Consider the following 15818-nt stretch of genomic DNA (forward strand, 5'->3'; position numbering starts at 1 on the left):
TGGGATAGAGCTGGTTTTGAACTACTTGCTTCAAAACACGTCAGAAATGAAAATAGCATCATAAGGTATACTTCATTTCTTAAAGTGCAGTACTGCGGAGGAGGAAATAGGGTTATTTCTTTACTATAAAGAATTGAATGCTTTCCATTTTATACGGAGAAGTTTTTAATAAGTAGCTTAGAAATGAGATAGAACAGGTGCAGGAAATTGAGGAATACCTTACATAAAGAAAGGTAAGAGTTCTTTGGATTAAAAGTGTACTGGCTATGCTGAGAAACAGCTGCGTCCTAAGAAATAGCAAGCCGCAGCTGAATATGGGTGGTTCTTGTAGTTATTGTGGTCTTTAAAGATGCAAGAGGAGCCAGGTTTGTAGGAAAAGGTGACAACTTTTATTAGAGCAGGCACTCATGCAGTTGCAGTCACCGTGAGCTCGCTTTAGGAAAGTAAGTGCTGTTTATTTGGTGAGGAGAAGATGACAGCTTTCTCTAGAGCATGTTTTTACCAGCACTTCTCATTGCCTTCCTGTAGCTGACAGAAATGAAGTTTTTTCACCCCATCTACCGGGTGCTGTAAAATCACAGCTCCTTACTCCTAAAAATTACATGAGCAATTATGAACTCTGTGCAATCAAAAATGTCCCAGAGAGTAAACTGACTTTGACTTGTGTTATGGAAGTCTTTAACTGTCCAACCTATAATAGAGTTAATGAGTATATGAAATGATATATAATGAACAAATATGTTGCCTTTGTGGAACTTAATATTAGACTTCACTGAACAAAGTCTAGCATTTTCAGAACATTTCAGATTATTCAGAATATTTAAAAATAATTAAAATGATTAATTTAAAATATTTTAAGAAGTTATACCTTTTATAATGTGTTAGAGCCAGCTCAAGAGACCTCTTGGCTTTGATCTCTTTTTACTGGCTTGGTTACCAATGTTATGCAACAGAGCCTTTGGTCAAGTACTGCCAGAACGCTATTATGCAGGACTGTAAAATACTCTGTAAAGTGCTAAAAGTCCAAATGTTGAAGTACATTAGCATAAAACTTTTCTGCTTTTGTTTTTCTAGGGCAAATGCTTTTAGCTTTCAATTTTCTGTTTCTTTTGACTGACACTCAAGAGAAAGAAAGAAACTATGCAGCAATGAATTTCAGTGGTTGTCCTTACTGTAGTTAATAGACCATGTTACTGTTCAGAATTTGTTCAAAGTAATTCACCTTTTGCTTTGTTTGTAAATTATCCATGATGCAACTGCGGCTCCCAATAAACTCGTTATCTAGCATAGACTCTGGAAAAGAAAACATATGCACTTCAAATGCAAAGAAACAATTTTAATATTAAAAATATTAGGCCTTGAAGTTTTTCATGTTCTGAGGAGATTCATATCAGCCTAATCAAAACTGATAACAACCCTATATAAGCTCTTGCTTTAACTCCCAATAGAATACATCTCAGGGACCCAATTCTTCAGGGAGAAAGCTAAACAGGCAAATATCTTTACTTGATATATGGTATAGATATTCTTTAAACAAGAAACATCTCCTTAAAGACTTCTTTTTCCCTCTAAGTTTTGAATTTCAAAGCATTCAATTTTCCTACTTTCATAATTTAGATAAATAGGGAGTAATCATGCCTAAGTCCATATTTTCCTTGGCAATAGAAACAATTAAATGAAGACACAGGATGACGGAATTCAAAAAGGCAGGACCTTGATCAAAATTGGCTAACAGGTAAAAGGAAGAAATGGTCTTTACTGGAATCGCTAACTTATTTCTTTGCATCACTTCACTGTCAATGAGGTTAAGAAGGCTCCCAGGCTGGAAACTCTCTGTGAATGGTAAGTTTGAGGAGTTGTCTCAAATTGAAGTGTCAGCAAAAGAGATTTTAGAACAGCTCAGTAACATGAATAGGAAGAAATTGCCAGGTTCAGGCAGGACTCAAACAGGAGATTCAAAGGAACTAAATATAAAATTGCTGAAATTTACAGGATACTGGACTAGTTAGATCTTTGGTCTTAACAAGGATGGTTCTTCATCTGTAAAAGAAAGGAAAAGGCTTAGTTTAAGGCTTCAATTATTATTCTGACAAGACTAGAAGAGTTTCTTTGACCTTTTTGTACATTCCATCTTTTCTTTCTCCTTCAGCTGAATCCTGTATACTTCTGTGTTGTGCCCTTTAGGGGAGCTAGCAATCCAGCTAATGTGTACTCATGCACATCTCGGCAGCATCAGTGCCTCAGAGTCTGATTATTAGAGTGATCAGTACAGAAAAGCAACTGGCTGACTGGAAAAAACTGACTGCCAGTGTATGCATGAGATGCTTTTATTCCAGCCCATGTACAAATTATGCAGCATTACAATAACACGATCTGCCAGATACAGTGTAGTCCATAGTGATCTACTGACTTTATTATATCATTTACAGCATAAAATCAATATTCTCTCCACATATTTACTTTTAAAAGGCAAAGACAAAGAAAAGTCACTCATTTGGGATTGACCTGTATGCATTTGATATACGACGGCTGTCTACCAGGTCAAGCATTATTAGCCAGTCAGGCACTTCTTACCCAAGCCTTTAAAAATGAATATAACCCTTCTTTTTAAGTACAGATATCTTCTGTTTTGTCCAAAACATTTGAAGCAAAGAGTGCAACTTTTATTTAAACAAAAAAACCCAAAATCTATTTTTATAACCAGCTTCTGTGGGACAGACCTTGCTCAGCATTAACTGTTGAAACATTTACTATGGTTTCCACTGGATCTCTCCAAAGCCCTCTCTCTGTGGGATAGAGCTGTTCCTGATGTCTACCTTAGACTGATACTTCACATGGAGAAATTTCCTTCTGGAGTCACCTCTCTCTAAATATTGCTTGTAGAGGCAGCCCAGATACCCAGTTTTAGACTGCTACAGTTTAGCTGTCTACAACCTATCCCATCCAATTGCAACCAGATCTATACCTGTTTGACTCAAAATCCTGGACTCCTTTGTTAGTCGGGAACTCTTCCAGGTTATCACAGTGCTGTCATTTTTGAAGATGTCTTCAAAATGTTGCTTAAAGTGGGTATAATTTTCAAAACATTTAAATGGCTGTGTAAGCTTTGCTGGCAGTTAAATAGTAGCAGTAAGTAGTTGCTGTAGTAAGCAACAATTATTCTTGTTATTCTTTTAATCCAGTTTCCACTCCAGAAGTACAGTTCCAGGCTATCTACCCAGTGTCCACCTCTAAAATAGGGACCTTGCTCCAGGGCTGGTATTTCTTTTACTGTTCCTTTGTTTCATTAGTAACCTAAAAGTATCAGTTACATTATTAATAATTGTAAATATTTTACAGTTCATGTTTATTACTTATGAGCGCAGAGTTTCTGTGCATTAACTCTGTGCGAGACAATTGTTGTGTTAATGTCTGTGTAGGGGAGATAAGGATTTCAGGTAATTTTGGGGCTACTTGCTTTGAGAACCAACAGCAGCAATATGTTAGGGGCCTCACTGCACTGTGCTTCTCATTGTGTTGCTTAAGTACTTCTTTGGGTCACTGTCAGCAGGGAAAACTCAAACCACCTAGCTATTTCTTGTCTGCCTTACTCTTTGACGCAAAGAGATGAGACGATATTTCATTTCTGGCCTACCACTTAAGTAGGAAACCTATGCACCCCAAATCTTTAGATGCATGAACATTTTACCTCTACTTGTAAAAAGCATCAAAGGCACCATGTGTAGAAAGATTTGTATGTAAATGAAAAAAATGCATATAAAGATGTACAAATTAGAACCTTTACATACAGAAAAAGATACAAATTTATAATTTGTTAGTTAGGAAGGCACTATTGTTCTTAATGTAAATACTCTTTGTGGCTGGTATAGTATATAACTGTAGATCTCTGTATGCAATTCCTATTGAAATCTGCTTTCTGGAAAAGGGCACACATTTAGATACATCACAGGATATAACCCAGAGCAAATCTCAAATCCCTTAAGAACAGTTAGGAAAAGAAAGGTATTTTTCAATAGCTTCCTTAAAACCATGTCAGATGTCATTTTAGTTTATTACCTTGATTTGTGATTTAATCGTCTTCATGACTTTGTCTGGAAGGTGGCTCATCTTCTCAGAGCACGTATCTTTTCCTGGGTCTGCTGGGGGTTTTCAGTAAGTGTACAGTTATATAAGGTAAATACTGTGTTATAACACAGTAACCTTGCTAAACTAAATGTGATCATCATTTCAAACAGAAGTTCACAACCCTCCTCCTTTCCCTGCACAGCCTACCAAAGCCACACATTCTGTCTTGCAGAATCAGAAAAAAAGCAAGCCAAATATTTGAAAAGCATTTCCTCCTGCCAGTCCTCTCAGAAGTGCAGACTGGTTAAATTAATTAATTATTAAACTGATTCAATGTATATATTGAAGGACTTTTATACACAGTTTGGGGTTGCCTCTTTCCAAATCCTGCAGATCTATTTACTGTCAGATCCAGTGCACTGTCTGCCAAACCTGGGGGTATTCTGGGTCTGTCTATCTTGGACACCTGCTGAGGTGTCTAGAAACGAGGTACAAAACACACTTTCTGTTTTTGAAAATGACAAAGATACCAAATAAAAAAGTACAGTGGGGAGTAAATGTGGAAGCCATGTGTTAATAAACCATGACTCAGTCTTAAAATCCATATAGCAATTCATTAAAATGCATATATCTGTAGCTGTTTCATGGGGTACTTTGCGGCATGGCTGCATATTCTCTCAGTTAAAAGATAAGCATGAATCTAAATGCCTTTTTACTGCTACACTGTGTTTCCTTATACTCAAAAGTCAGCTGGTTCAGGATAATTAAGCTTCTCTGAATTGCCAAGAGGGTTTCTCACCTGTCAAGGCTACATAAAGACAATCCCTTTTAATCCATTTGGGGATTTCCCCTCTCTGGATACAATCAAACACAATCTTCTCTGTTTCAACATATTCTAATTCAGACTTTGCTCTCCCAAGATTTCTGAAAAGCTTCATCAAGAGCTTTGTCCTGTCATTGTTCAAAAAATGAAGAGTTTGTTAGGAACAAGTTACTTAAACCACAAGAAATATGCAATTAGCCCAGAGTGTGAGGAAGAAGCATCCTGTAAAAAATGTAGGAAGAAAGAGATGGTGACATCGTAGCACGGTTTACCAAATAAGCTTATTTCAGTATATTTTATAATACATTGGATAAAACTTGTATAAGCTAGTTATGCTGAGATAGTTTTCTGCTCTTTTGTAGGTGGTTCTTCTAAGTTCCCTGATTTTTTTTTTTTTCTTTCAATAAAGGTAGACTCTGCTTTGATTTTTACTCATAATTATGCATGGAGATTATAATAGCATTTATTAAAATGTATTTTCTCCGTGTGAAAACAAACCATTACTTTTCTGCATTATTTCTATCTTTGCTTTATTAACTATCCAATATACCTTTTCTCATCCATAGGTTCATTTCCATAAAATACTTCATAGGAGAGAATGTCAGCCTGTGCATTATTAAAGGCTTCTTTCCAATCAGCCCTTTCATCCTTGTTCTTCCTGATATGCTGACTGATGTACTGCTGAGCCTCAGGGACATCACGGTATATGTTGTGAACCTACCACGGATCAAAAATTAAATCATATTTACTGCAAAGCTGGTACATCTGTTTGTAATTCGTGTGGTTCAGAAAACAACTTTAAGGATAGCAAAACATGTATTTTTTTCACAATGCCACTCTCATGATTCACTAATTTGTCTTTTAAAAAAATGCCAGTTAAGGAATGTGATGATTGGTCTAAACAGTTTTATGTAGGTTGAATTTCAGTGAAGATTTATTGTTCTTCAGTTCCATGAGGTATTCTGAAAATTTCAACTATAGCCTTTAAATGAATGTAAACAAACACATCCATCACAATTTTTCCTATTTTTTAAGATAATAATAATGAAAATAGTAAGTAAAAAATAGACTTTTAGAAAACCCGGCAAATCATTTTCCCTCTTCGTGATGACTGACTACTTACCCTCTGGACAAGAGTTTTCAAGAATATTAGCACTGTGATTTGAGGTTTCATTGCTTTGTTATATCTTCTCTCACTTTGTAGAAGCTCGGTGATTTCTTTCTCTCGTTTATCCAAAGATTCTTGTATCTTTTGCAGCATGGCCTGTGCTTGCCAAAGATATCCTTTTTCCACTAAGCATTCAGGCTTCACCTCTTCATCAGCTGCCTAGGAGATAACAAGGATATATTTTATATGTATGCTAGACTTTCATTCCTCTCATATGAAATTTCCAAGATTTTAATGAGCGAGCTAGAGCAAACAGGAAAAAAGCAAAAGGAATGTTGAAAAAGGTTCCAACATTTGGAATGTAGGCTTATAATTCAGAGAAGGAGATTTTTTAAAGATTCTTGAAGTAAATTTTATACTATCTAATATTACAATGAGGACAATGTTGCAATATCAGTGGGAGAATCAGAATTCAGAAACCGCTGTGCAAAATGCAGAGTATAAAAAACATACTAAACCATACAAAATTACAAACTATAAAACCATACTAAACTAAAACCATGCTAATCAAAACTAAAAACACAACGGAATTTCTTTTAATTTCATAAATGAAAGCTTATAGTCTATAGCTCTTAAGCCACATTCTAAAATACCTGAGGTTTTATTGCTATCTCTATAGTCTTTATTCTTTTCACACATGATTTCCTATTTCTGAAATGAAACTGAGAAACCAGACTTCTATTATTTCATTGAAAAGATGTGAAAAATACAGCCTACTAAATAGTCTAAAAATTAAGACCATAAATTTCTAGATGGCTGTGTCAGAATCTACTATTTCTAAGTTATAAACAAAGTAAGAAAAAAAAAGTAATTTTTACAGAATTATCTTCCAAATGGAATAACTCCAATAAAAATTACTGTTTGTCTGCATTATAATAATGGATATAATAACAGATTATAAATATAAATATAATATATATATTTGATATAAAACCCTGTAACTAGAGAAACAATCATAGCTTAAAATGTCATAAATAAATCTCATATATAAATCTCTAGTAATACTCAATTTGGTTAATTTCTCATTCATTGTACACTTATCAACACAGATAAACTGTCCATTGAATAACATGAATAAAGACTTTATTTAAGTTGAGCTGAAGTTTTGAAAATCTGTAAGGCAGTGTTAGGGCACCTCTGTATGTGTTTTCTATTATGCATATTTTTCTTCATCCATTTCAAACAGTGAATAGATTTTATGTGTACTACAGAGGAGTTGTTCTCAGACTATCATATCAAATCAAATATAAACAAATGCAATAAAAATAAGCAGTGAAATATTTGAAAATTTAGTTCAGTGTGAGAGTGGAAAGCCAGCATATTTAAGGGGCACCATCATGAGATGGATACATTTCCTTTGTACAGGCTAGAAGCGCGCCTGTGATTAGCTAAGGAGCCCGTCTGCCTGGCAAAGCACGCACTCCCAAATGTGGTACGTACTCAGCGCTGAGGGCTGTGAAAGAACAAAGTGATCAGTCACAGAAGAACTTTCTCAGTGGGCAATTAGAAAGGCTATAGCCCTGTAGTGGACCATCTCCCAGAAATTCCTGAACTAAGCAAGTAAATAAACTCTGGTCTAAAGACACACCAAAACAGAAAATACTAAAAGAAGAGATGTATACCATTGTATATTCTGTATACTATGGCTAAAAGCTAGGTACTCTTGAAACACTTGCATAAATAAACCTCTCAGTTAAAGAGTCAGATTAAGATGAGAAACCCATAGCCTTTTCATGTTATAACTCAGTTCATAGTATCTGAACCATAAATATTGATCTTTGCAGGAAAACATGGGTTAGAGGAGGGTTGAGAGAAAGAAAAGAAAAAGGAGAAAACAAATTTTCAGAGCTAGTATATTCCTGAATAACAATTATATTACAAAATACAAAGCTTTACACATAGATTATGTTTCTGGGTACAGGATAATACCATTCATGTAACATTCATTACTGTGGTGTTATAATCATCCATCACCACCATTCCCAAGCCACACATATATTTGCAGAAACACAAATTTTACTATCAGGTAGTTCACTGGTTTATTTTAGCCTTTGCTAGTGTGAGTCAGTCTGATTGCCTTTGAAACATCTGGAATATTTCTAAAAGCAACCAGTTACATTTCCACTTTTGTACTCACGTGTTCTACCTTTAATTCTAAAGCCACTGACACATCTGCCTTTTCTGTTTCTGTCTTTTCAGATTTTTTCTGAAAAAGTTTTATCTGGAAATTCACAAGGTCATGCACTTTGTCCACATGTAGACTGATGTTTTGAAGTTCCTGCAAAGCTAAAAAACAGGTAAGAACAGCTTGAGCATTTCTAATACGTAGTTGCTAGAATATTGTCCAGTTAACCAAAAATCTCTCCCTTAAGAAATCAAGAATTTACAATCAAATTTATACATTTATAATTTATAAGAATCAAGAATTGTATTTATTTATTGAAATTCAAAGAATTTTAAATGTACCATGTTTTGTCTTGTTTTAAAATTCTGAAGGGAAAGCTACAGGTGCTAAAATAAATTGACTCAAAACTGAGGCTGACTGTAATACACCAGCTACTCTAAGGAGTTTGGAGTCATGACAGACATTATCTCCAGCTCCAACATTCTTCTATTATCTGATCTTAAAACACAGTATTGCAATGAGAAAGTTTATATTGACTTCAGCTGTCATGCACCAGAGCATAAGAAAAGCAAACAGGAGGGAAGATAGGCAGACCAAGAAAGTCTGATTCTGAAATACAAAACTCACTCAAGGTGTGCTGGGTGTAAAGATGATCTAGGTTTTTAGACAAATTTTCTAGAATCCAAGTCTGCAAGATAAGAAGAGAACACAGCAGGAAATCAGTGTCATCAGTTTGCATTATATTACCTAGGCGAGCATACCTGCAATAATTAACAACTTAATATTGTGTCAGGTATGCCTAAAAACTGCAACAAACGGGCTGTCGTGCCATAATAGGCTGCTACTAGAAAAAAAAGGAGTAAAATAGAGACCACTCAGACTTTACTGTTTTTGCTAGATCCTCTTCCAAGACATCCTGTGCTTATATTTTCCATTGCATTTGTCCACATCATTAGAATGAAAGAAGAGATTAAAAAATTACATGGAGACACTCCTGAAATAGTTGGGGAACAAAAGCGTTTAGACACAGAGTCCTAAGTCAGCCCTGAAGGAAAGCTTGTGTGTTCCAAATACTGCCTGTATTACTTCCTATAAGAGAAATAAAATATCTAATAAAAGAAACTCCTTCTCTCTACAAGGCTCAGAACAACATATCCTCATCATTTGTCACTCTTTGTTAAAATGATTTTTTATTTTTTGCTACCTTTCCGTGTTATATAACAATTAGGTCAAAGGATTTGTAAAAACTGGGATTTTTGACTGCTTGCCAGTCAAGAATTGGGTGTTATTGTGGTAGACATTGTTGAAAATGCATGAAAAGAGAAAACCTTAACTTTAAATACTGTTGCTATGCAGAACTTAATCAAAAGGTGGTGCTACATCATTAAACAAATACTGTTTCCTGAGCTCTTGCTTCTGAAATGCTATGGAAATCAGCATTCAGTTTCATAAATGCAAAAGAGAATCTGGCTCTGAGTCTTTTTTTCAGTTGTTAGCTAAGATGTCGCTGAACAAATACCTTGGAATAGTGCAATGACAATTGGTTGCTATAAAGTAATGTTGAAGATTTGCAGAGAGAATTACATGGAAAATAAAATAATGCTCAGAAAAAAGTTGACAAAGATCAGCCCATACTCTTAGATTCTATCTATAATAAACAGCAAATTTCTTTCTTTTGTCACAGCCACAAGAAATTGAGCTGAACTTCAGCTGTTTCCTACCTCAGAAGACAGGTTCCCTTTGTGAAATAAAATGCACCTCAAGATTTAAGGGGAGAGCAATTCTGACCAAACCATCAACTGGCAGGTCAAATTAACCAAAACTTTTGCAGTGTACCCACAAAAATGAATTTCATTAGAGGTTAAGTTATTTCTAGAGGTAAATTTCAACAGGTAAATTTATACAGGACTACACACTGGAATATTTAAAAGGTCATGCTTTTTCAGTGTACATATAGAGCCAAATCTGGCACTGCATAGAACTTCACAGTGTATATACTGGTGATTTCATGTTAAAGATAAAACAGGTCACTGATATAATCTGGAATAAATTAACTAATTTGAATATGTATTTGGGTAAAACACTGAGAGCATGCCAGGCATACCAGTAAAGGATTATTGACATTAATCCTAGCGGTCTATTTTATTCTTTAAAAACATAATCCTAGTGGAATGTTACATAACATTGAACACTACATAACTGTTGAATAAAACATAACCTTGTTGTTCTGCTCACTGAAGTAAAAATGAAGGTTTACTCTGTTAAACTCTATGCAGTTATATTAATGCAGTGAAAAAAGAGTCAGGACCCTGGATCTCTGCAAAGGAATTAACTGCCTCTAGGATGCATGCCAGTGATCTGGATCTACTCAGATCAAATAGACTCTCCCCTCTCTTTTTAGTATAACAGAATTGTTACAATCGTAAATAAGAGAGTATAACAGAATTGTTATGATCTTGCAATATATAAAAATATATTATTTCTTTTGACCTAACTGTCTTTTCCCCCCCTTTTTTCTCCCTTCCCCCAAACAGTTCCTTCATTTCTGTCATAAAGAGGAACATCTGATAATGGCTCAATTGAGAACAAAGTTTAAGAATTACTAAATCGGCTGAAAATGCGGCTGCAGCACAACTTAGCCAAAATGAAGGGGAGGATGGAAATAATTGTATTTTTAACTCACTACTGCAGCCACTCTTTTTTAACACTTGCTGCTTTCTTTTGCCACTCCTGCCGTCATCTCAGATCTTTAGTAAACTAAAGTTTGAACATGAGGAAAAACTTCTTTACTGTGAGGGTGACTGAGCAATGGAAGAGGCTACCCAGAGAGGCTGTGGAGTCTCCTTCTCTGGAGATATTCAAAAGCTGCCTGGACACGATCCTGTGCAACGTGCTCTAGGTGACCCGGCTTGAGCAGGGCGGTTGGACTAGATGATCTCCAGAGGTCCCTTCCAACCTCAACCATTCTGTGATTCCATGATTCCATAAAGTTGCATTGTTAGAAAGAAATTTTGCAAGCCCTGAGGAATTTTAGGCACATCCCTTTTTCCTAGTGACCACCATGCCAGACATTTTTACTGGTTAGGTTAACTGGTTGCATTGCAGTGTTGTAGTAGTTCAGATCAGGTGAATTTTTTATTTCTAAAATAAGCCATTGAATCAAAAATAAATGATGTGCTTTAGTGCAATTTTAAAATTATTTAAAATAAAGCAAATGTGAAATGAGAAAGAAAAATTACACTCTTATGATTTTTAGCAGAAAAAAAACATAGTATGACAAAAAAGTGTGGTATTTTCACAGGTGTTTAAAGGCCTCAATCTTCAAAAACTATTTGGGTGCTCTGAAATTAGAAGACAGGTGTCTAAGCAGAACAGACAGCTCAGTCCTAGCTGATTTAGAAATATGTATTTAAAGACAAATAGTGCAATTCCCAGGTTACCCAGGCTCTTGGGAACTGCACCCATCAGAAAGGGAAATAAGAATGCTGCCTTACTTCAAAAAGAAAACCAAACTAGCTTTATGTACCTTTTCTTCTTCCCATTTCTCTTTTTGTTGATTTATTTGGTGAAGAAGGTCTTCCTTTTCTTGGCTCAGTTGTCTGTTTCTTTCCCTCAGACTCTGAAAGTGGTAGAACATGGCAAAAGGATCAGAATTTCTGTGCCAGGGCTTCATTTTGCAAAAAGGCCATTATATTTTTTTCTGTGCCATACATTTTGAGAAGTCATAATGAGTGGACCAGGCTGATAAGTCCTGAGGATCTGGCACTGAAAAAAATTGACCATCTTAAAACAGATATATAGATGGCTGTTTTATTCCAAAGACTTGAAAGGCTTGAATATGCAGAAACTTTTTTCTTCATAGAAAAGGAGGAGGAATGGGATAAACCTTGTTCACCATCAGCAAGCATTAGCCATCCTAAATATTCAGTAAATATCTTTACATATTTTTTTCATTTAAAAAAACAGCTATTTTCAAGTTTGCAAGCATGGGCAGCAAGGCAGAACCACAAAGTGATTTCTCCTTGGAGCAGTGAAGGTGCCTAAGCTGTGAAAAGTGTTCTGAAAATATATTAAGGTATTATTCATCTCCTGAAAGAGGAAAACCATCCCCAGAAAACCATCTACATGGTTCTGTAGTAATTTCACAAATTGTTTGTCTTCATTTGACTGACCTTCCTAAAGAAGAAAAGATGACTTATACAGGCTGCTTCTGCAACCTCTGGAAGAACCCATGATTCTTTTTCCCATGTAAAAACAGTACTTCTTGGGTACCTTAATAGTATCTTGCCAGTGTGTGCTCCTCTCGTTCATTAGCTCTTGGCAAGCTTCTAACTGGGCTTTCAGATTCCTCATTTTATCACCATAGTGTTTCTTCATGGTAGTTATAGTTTGTTCCTGTATTACAAAAGATTGTTGAGAAAGTGAAAAGTGAGTGAAAACAGGAAAGCCAAGCAAGATAAAAAGAGCAGTTTCCACTAACACTTGTTTTTCTTTTTCCATTATTTTTTGTTGTCTGTAAACTTTCTATGTTGATCATATTGGCACAGGTGGTTTGTGTCTTCCCAGGCTGCAGACTTTGAGCAAGAATTCCTGCTAAAGTATTTTCTCTTCTCTCTCGTTTTCTGAAGAAATAAAGACCAAGTACTTTCTGGGAGCAGACCAGAGTGAATTTGCTCTTAGCATAGTGAAAGTAACTTTAAAGAAATAAAATTTTGCTCAGAAAAGCAAAGCATGGCAGGATAAGATACAAGCAGCACAGAACATAACTCCGTGCAACAGATCCATCTAAACAAGGCAGTAAAATTTTATCAGAAATATAAACAAATCAGAAATTTTTAAAAAGTGAATGATTTCAGTGCTTCTAGGAGCGATTCTGATTTCAAATATTTTAATTACTAACATCAGAGAAGCCATAACGAAAGCAGTTCAGTGAAAAAAATCATTACAGTCCCTGTGCTTGTGTCTTTGTCCTGCAGGCAACTCTCTCTGTCTGTGTCTCTGTGTTCTTTCTGTTTTCCCACTTCGTTTCCCTTTTTCTTTAGCTCTATCTATACCCCTAACAGTCTACAGAGACATGTGAAAATTTAAGGTGTGACTGTGAGTGTTAAATTACTAGTGAAGCATGGAATTAGATTTACATAAGTATTGCAATCTTTGTGCAGGTGTCATAGCTTGAGAAATCAATGAAATATTGTTCCTTACCCAAGAATAAAAATCATTGTACACTACATGCAATGAACTCTCTTGAATATGCTTTGTAATCTAAAGAGTTTGTTTTGTTTAATTCACTTCCCCTTGGAGGCTCCAGGAGACTTTCTGTATCTCTTTTCTGTGCATGCCCTTTGGACAGAATCAAGTTTATTTGTATGGAAATTGTACATCTACAGAACTAACTGCCTGCCTTACTCAAAATTAGGAAAGAAAAATCACATGGCAAATAAGCACCAAGAGGCAGTGACTGAAGGAAAAGGTAGCCAAGGAAGATGTGGGCAACTTCTGATTTGGGGAGAATTACTGATTAATGGGTTGCAGAACTGCCCCCACCACCACCCCAGGAAAATGTGGCAGCGCGAGGGTTACAGTCACAGGCTGGCCCCTGTAGATCCTTACTGTAACCTTGGTGGGGCTTACTGGCAAGGGGATTCCACTATTTTGCAAGAGAATATGTCAGCAAAGTGTTGGGTGACTAGACTCAGGTATGAAGAGATCTGTCTGGGCATGCTGACAGCAGGAATCACGTGGACATCACTTTGTGTGTCAGCCAGCCTACAGTTTCAGACTGGAGGCAACCATCTTATTTGTATTTGAGAAATGACCATATTATTCCATTTGTATAATGCTAGGCTTTCAGACATGGTTTCTTCACTATCTTCATTAGGTTCATTAACTTCATTAACCTCACAGTAACCATTGCAAGCCAAGTTAACCGAACAGTGGATTTACTCACTCAAGATGAAGAGGAAGAGGAAAGGACTCCACATACAAGATAGAGAAGAATATACCCACAGATGAAAAAAACATAGAAGTTTCTAGTGCTCTCCACTCTGGCAATGCAGAGGTTAGTATAGCTCGGCAGGGCCTTTTACAGTAAGATTGCTGCCAAGAGGGACAATCTACATCTTAAGAATAATCTTTGATTAAATGTGAATGTTTTAGCCATAACGTCAGTCACTAGGGGAACGTGACATTTAATAGGAAAGCGTAGTGACAATGAAGTTTGGAAAATACTTGTGATTATCCCACCTTTAATACTGAGAAAGATGAAAGGAAATAGAGGAAGTCAAAGAATGTAGTCACAGGTGACAAAAAGTAAGACCAGCTTTCATGAAGCTGCAAAATCAAATACACTTAAAGACACATTGATAATATTTCTGGAGATTTTGAATGGGTAGCTAAATGCGGATGTAAATGTAAATGAAATGCATTTTATCCTTCAGAGTTGTTTTGACTAATGGTATAACCCTACAATGATGCTAATGCTTCAGTAGAATTACCTGGTTTTCTTTCCTTATGTTGTCTAGTTCTTTGATTATTTTGATGTGTTTGATTTTCATTTGCTGCATATCTTCTACAATCTGAAGATGAAGGAAATGATCAACTCAGAGCACTAGCAACTAACTTCAGTTATAATGCACCATCAAACAATTATTATAATGTAATAATGTTTCTCAAAATGCTGATGACTAATATAGTACAGTGAAGAATTTGATCTTGAAAACAGATAAATAGCCAACAGGATTGCAGTAAAAAACATTCAGGTTTCAACAATTAAAACTTATTTTATATTACTTAGTATAAATCTGTATATTTATTGGATTGACCTGGATTTTCTTTTCTGGTCATAGGATTGTACCTCTACATCTTTCTTGCTGTGGTAGTAATCTGAATTGAGTACAGAAGACATAACCATTATAATCATTCTAAAGTTCTCGGAAAAGAGAGAGCATCGTGAGACTTTTTACTGGGAAAAGAGTAAAAAAAGACAGTGGACAGAGAAAAAGGCAGCATTTAAGAGCTGGATAACACAAGTGGTTACTACAGACTTCACAATTATTTTTACTTTTTATACCATTATAAATAATTTGAAACACTACAAAATTGACTTTAAGGTTCACCACAGGCATTTCTCATGACCAGTAAAAACAGATGTATACACAAAGGATTGGTAAAGTGACCTTTTTTTCCCTCTGAAAATGAGTCATTTAAGCTTAAAACTGCATCAGGATCCTTGGTGACTCAGATTTATCCATTTTGTTCCCAGTCCCATTCATAATAGTCACAAAAGGAAAATCCACTATCTTCCATCCCAGTTCCTGCAGTCCAATTTTCTTTTGACTTCCTCATCTGTTAGGTGCAACGTCAAATCACACAAAACTGATACTTGTTGCATTTCAAATGAGACTAGCAGACACTATGGAAAGAATTACAGCAATAATGAACATGATTATGTGAAAGTTATAAAAATATGGAGCCTTTCGGAGGCTTACTCAGCTTCAGGTCTTTGTTTAAGCTTAATATGATGCAGATTCGGCTGACAGTGAGCAGTGAGACGAAATTACACTGACAAAGAAAACATCTCAGATTTTTGTGGAGGCTGATGCATGATTTTAAAATGGCTGTGGTTGGCAACATTGCTG

The 15818-nt window shown here is 35.7% G+C and overlaps 1 protein-coding gene and 1 long non-coding RNA gene across 2 annotated transcripts; both read right to left on the minus strand.

The window, feature by feature from the left end:
* Positions 1-4829: 4829 nt before the first annotated feature.
* On the minus strand, positions 4830-9131 carry LOC136995375 (uncharacterized). Its single transcript, XM_067316047.1, has 5 exons — positions 9068-9131; positions 8203-8342; positions 6012-6215; positions 5439-5605; positions 4830-5016 (listed from the first exon to the last, which is right to left on the minus strand). Exons 1-5 carry the CDS (start codon positions 9129-9131, stop codon positions 4830-4832), a joined length of 762 nt encoding a protein of 253 aa, XP_067172148.1.
* Positions 9132-11719: 2588 nt separating this feature from the next.
* Positions 11720-14726, minus strand: LOC136995313 (uncharacterized). Its single transcript, XR_010886880.1, has 3 exons — positions 14676-14726; positions 12454-12576; positions 11720-11800 (listed from the first exon to the last, which is right to left on the minus strand). It is a non-coding gene; the product is annotated as an uncharacterized lncRNA (long non-coding RNA).
* Between the last annotated feature and the right edge of the window lie 1092 nt (positions 14727-15818).

Source organism: Apteryx mantelli, chromosome Z (assembly GCF_036417845.1).
Source record: "Apteryx mantelli isolate bAptMan1 chromosome Z, bAptMan1.hap1, whole genome shotgun sequence".
Classification (NCBI taxonomy): Eukaryota; Metazoa; Chordata; class Aves; order Apterygiformes; family Apterygidae; genus Apteryx; species Apteryx mantelli.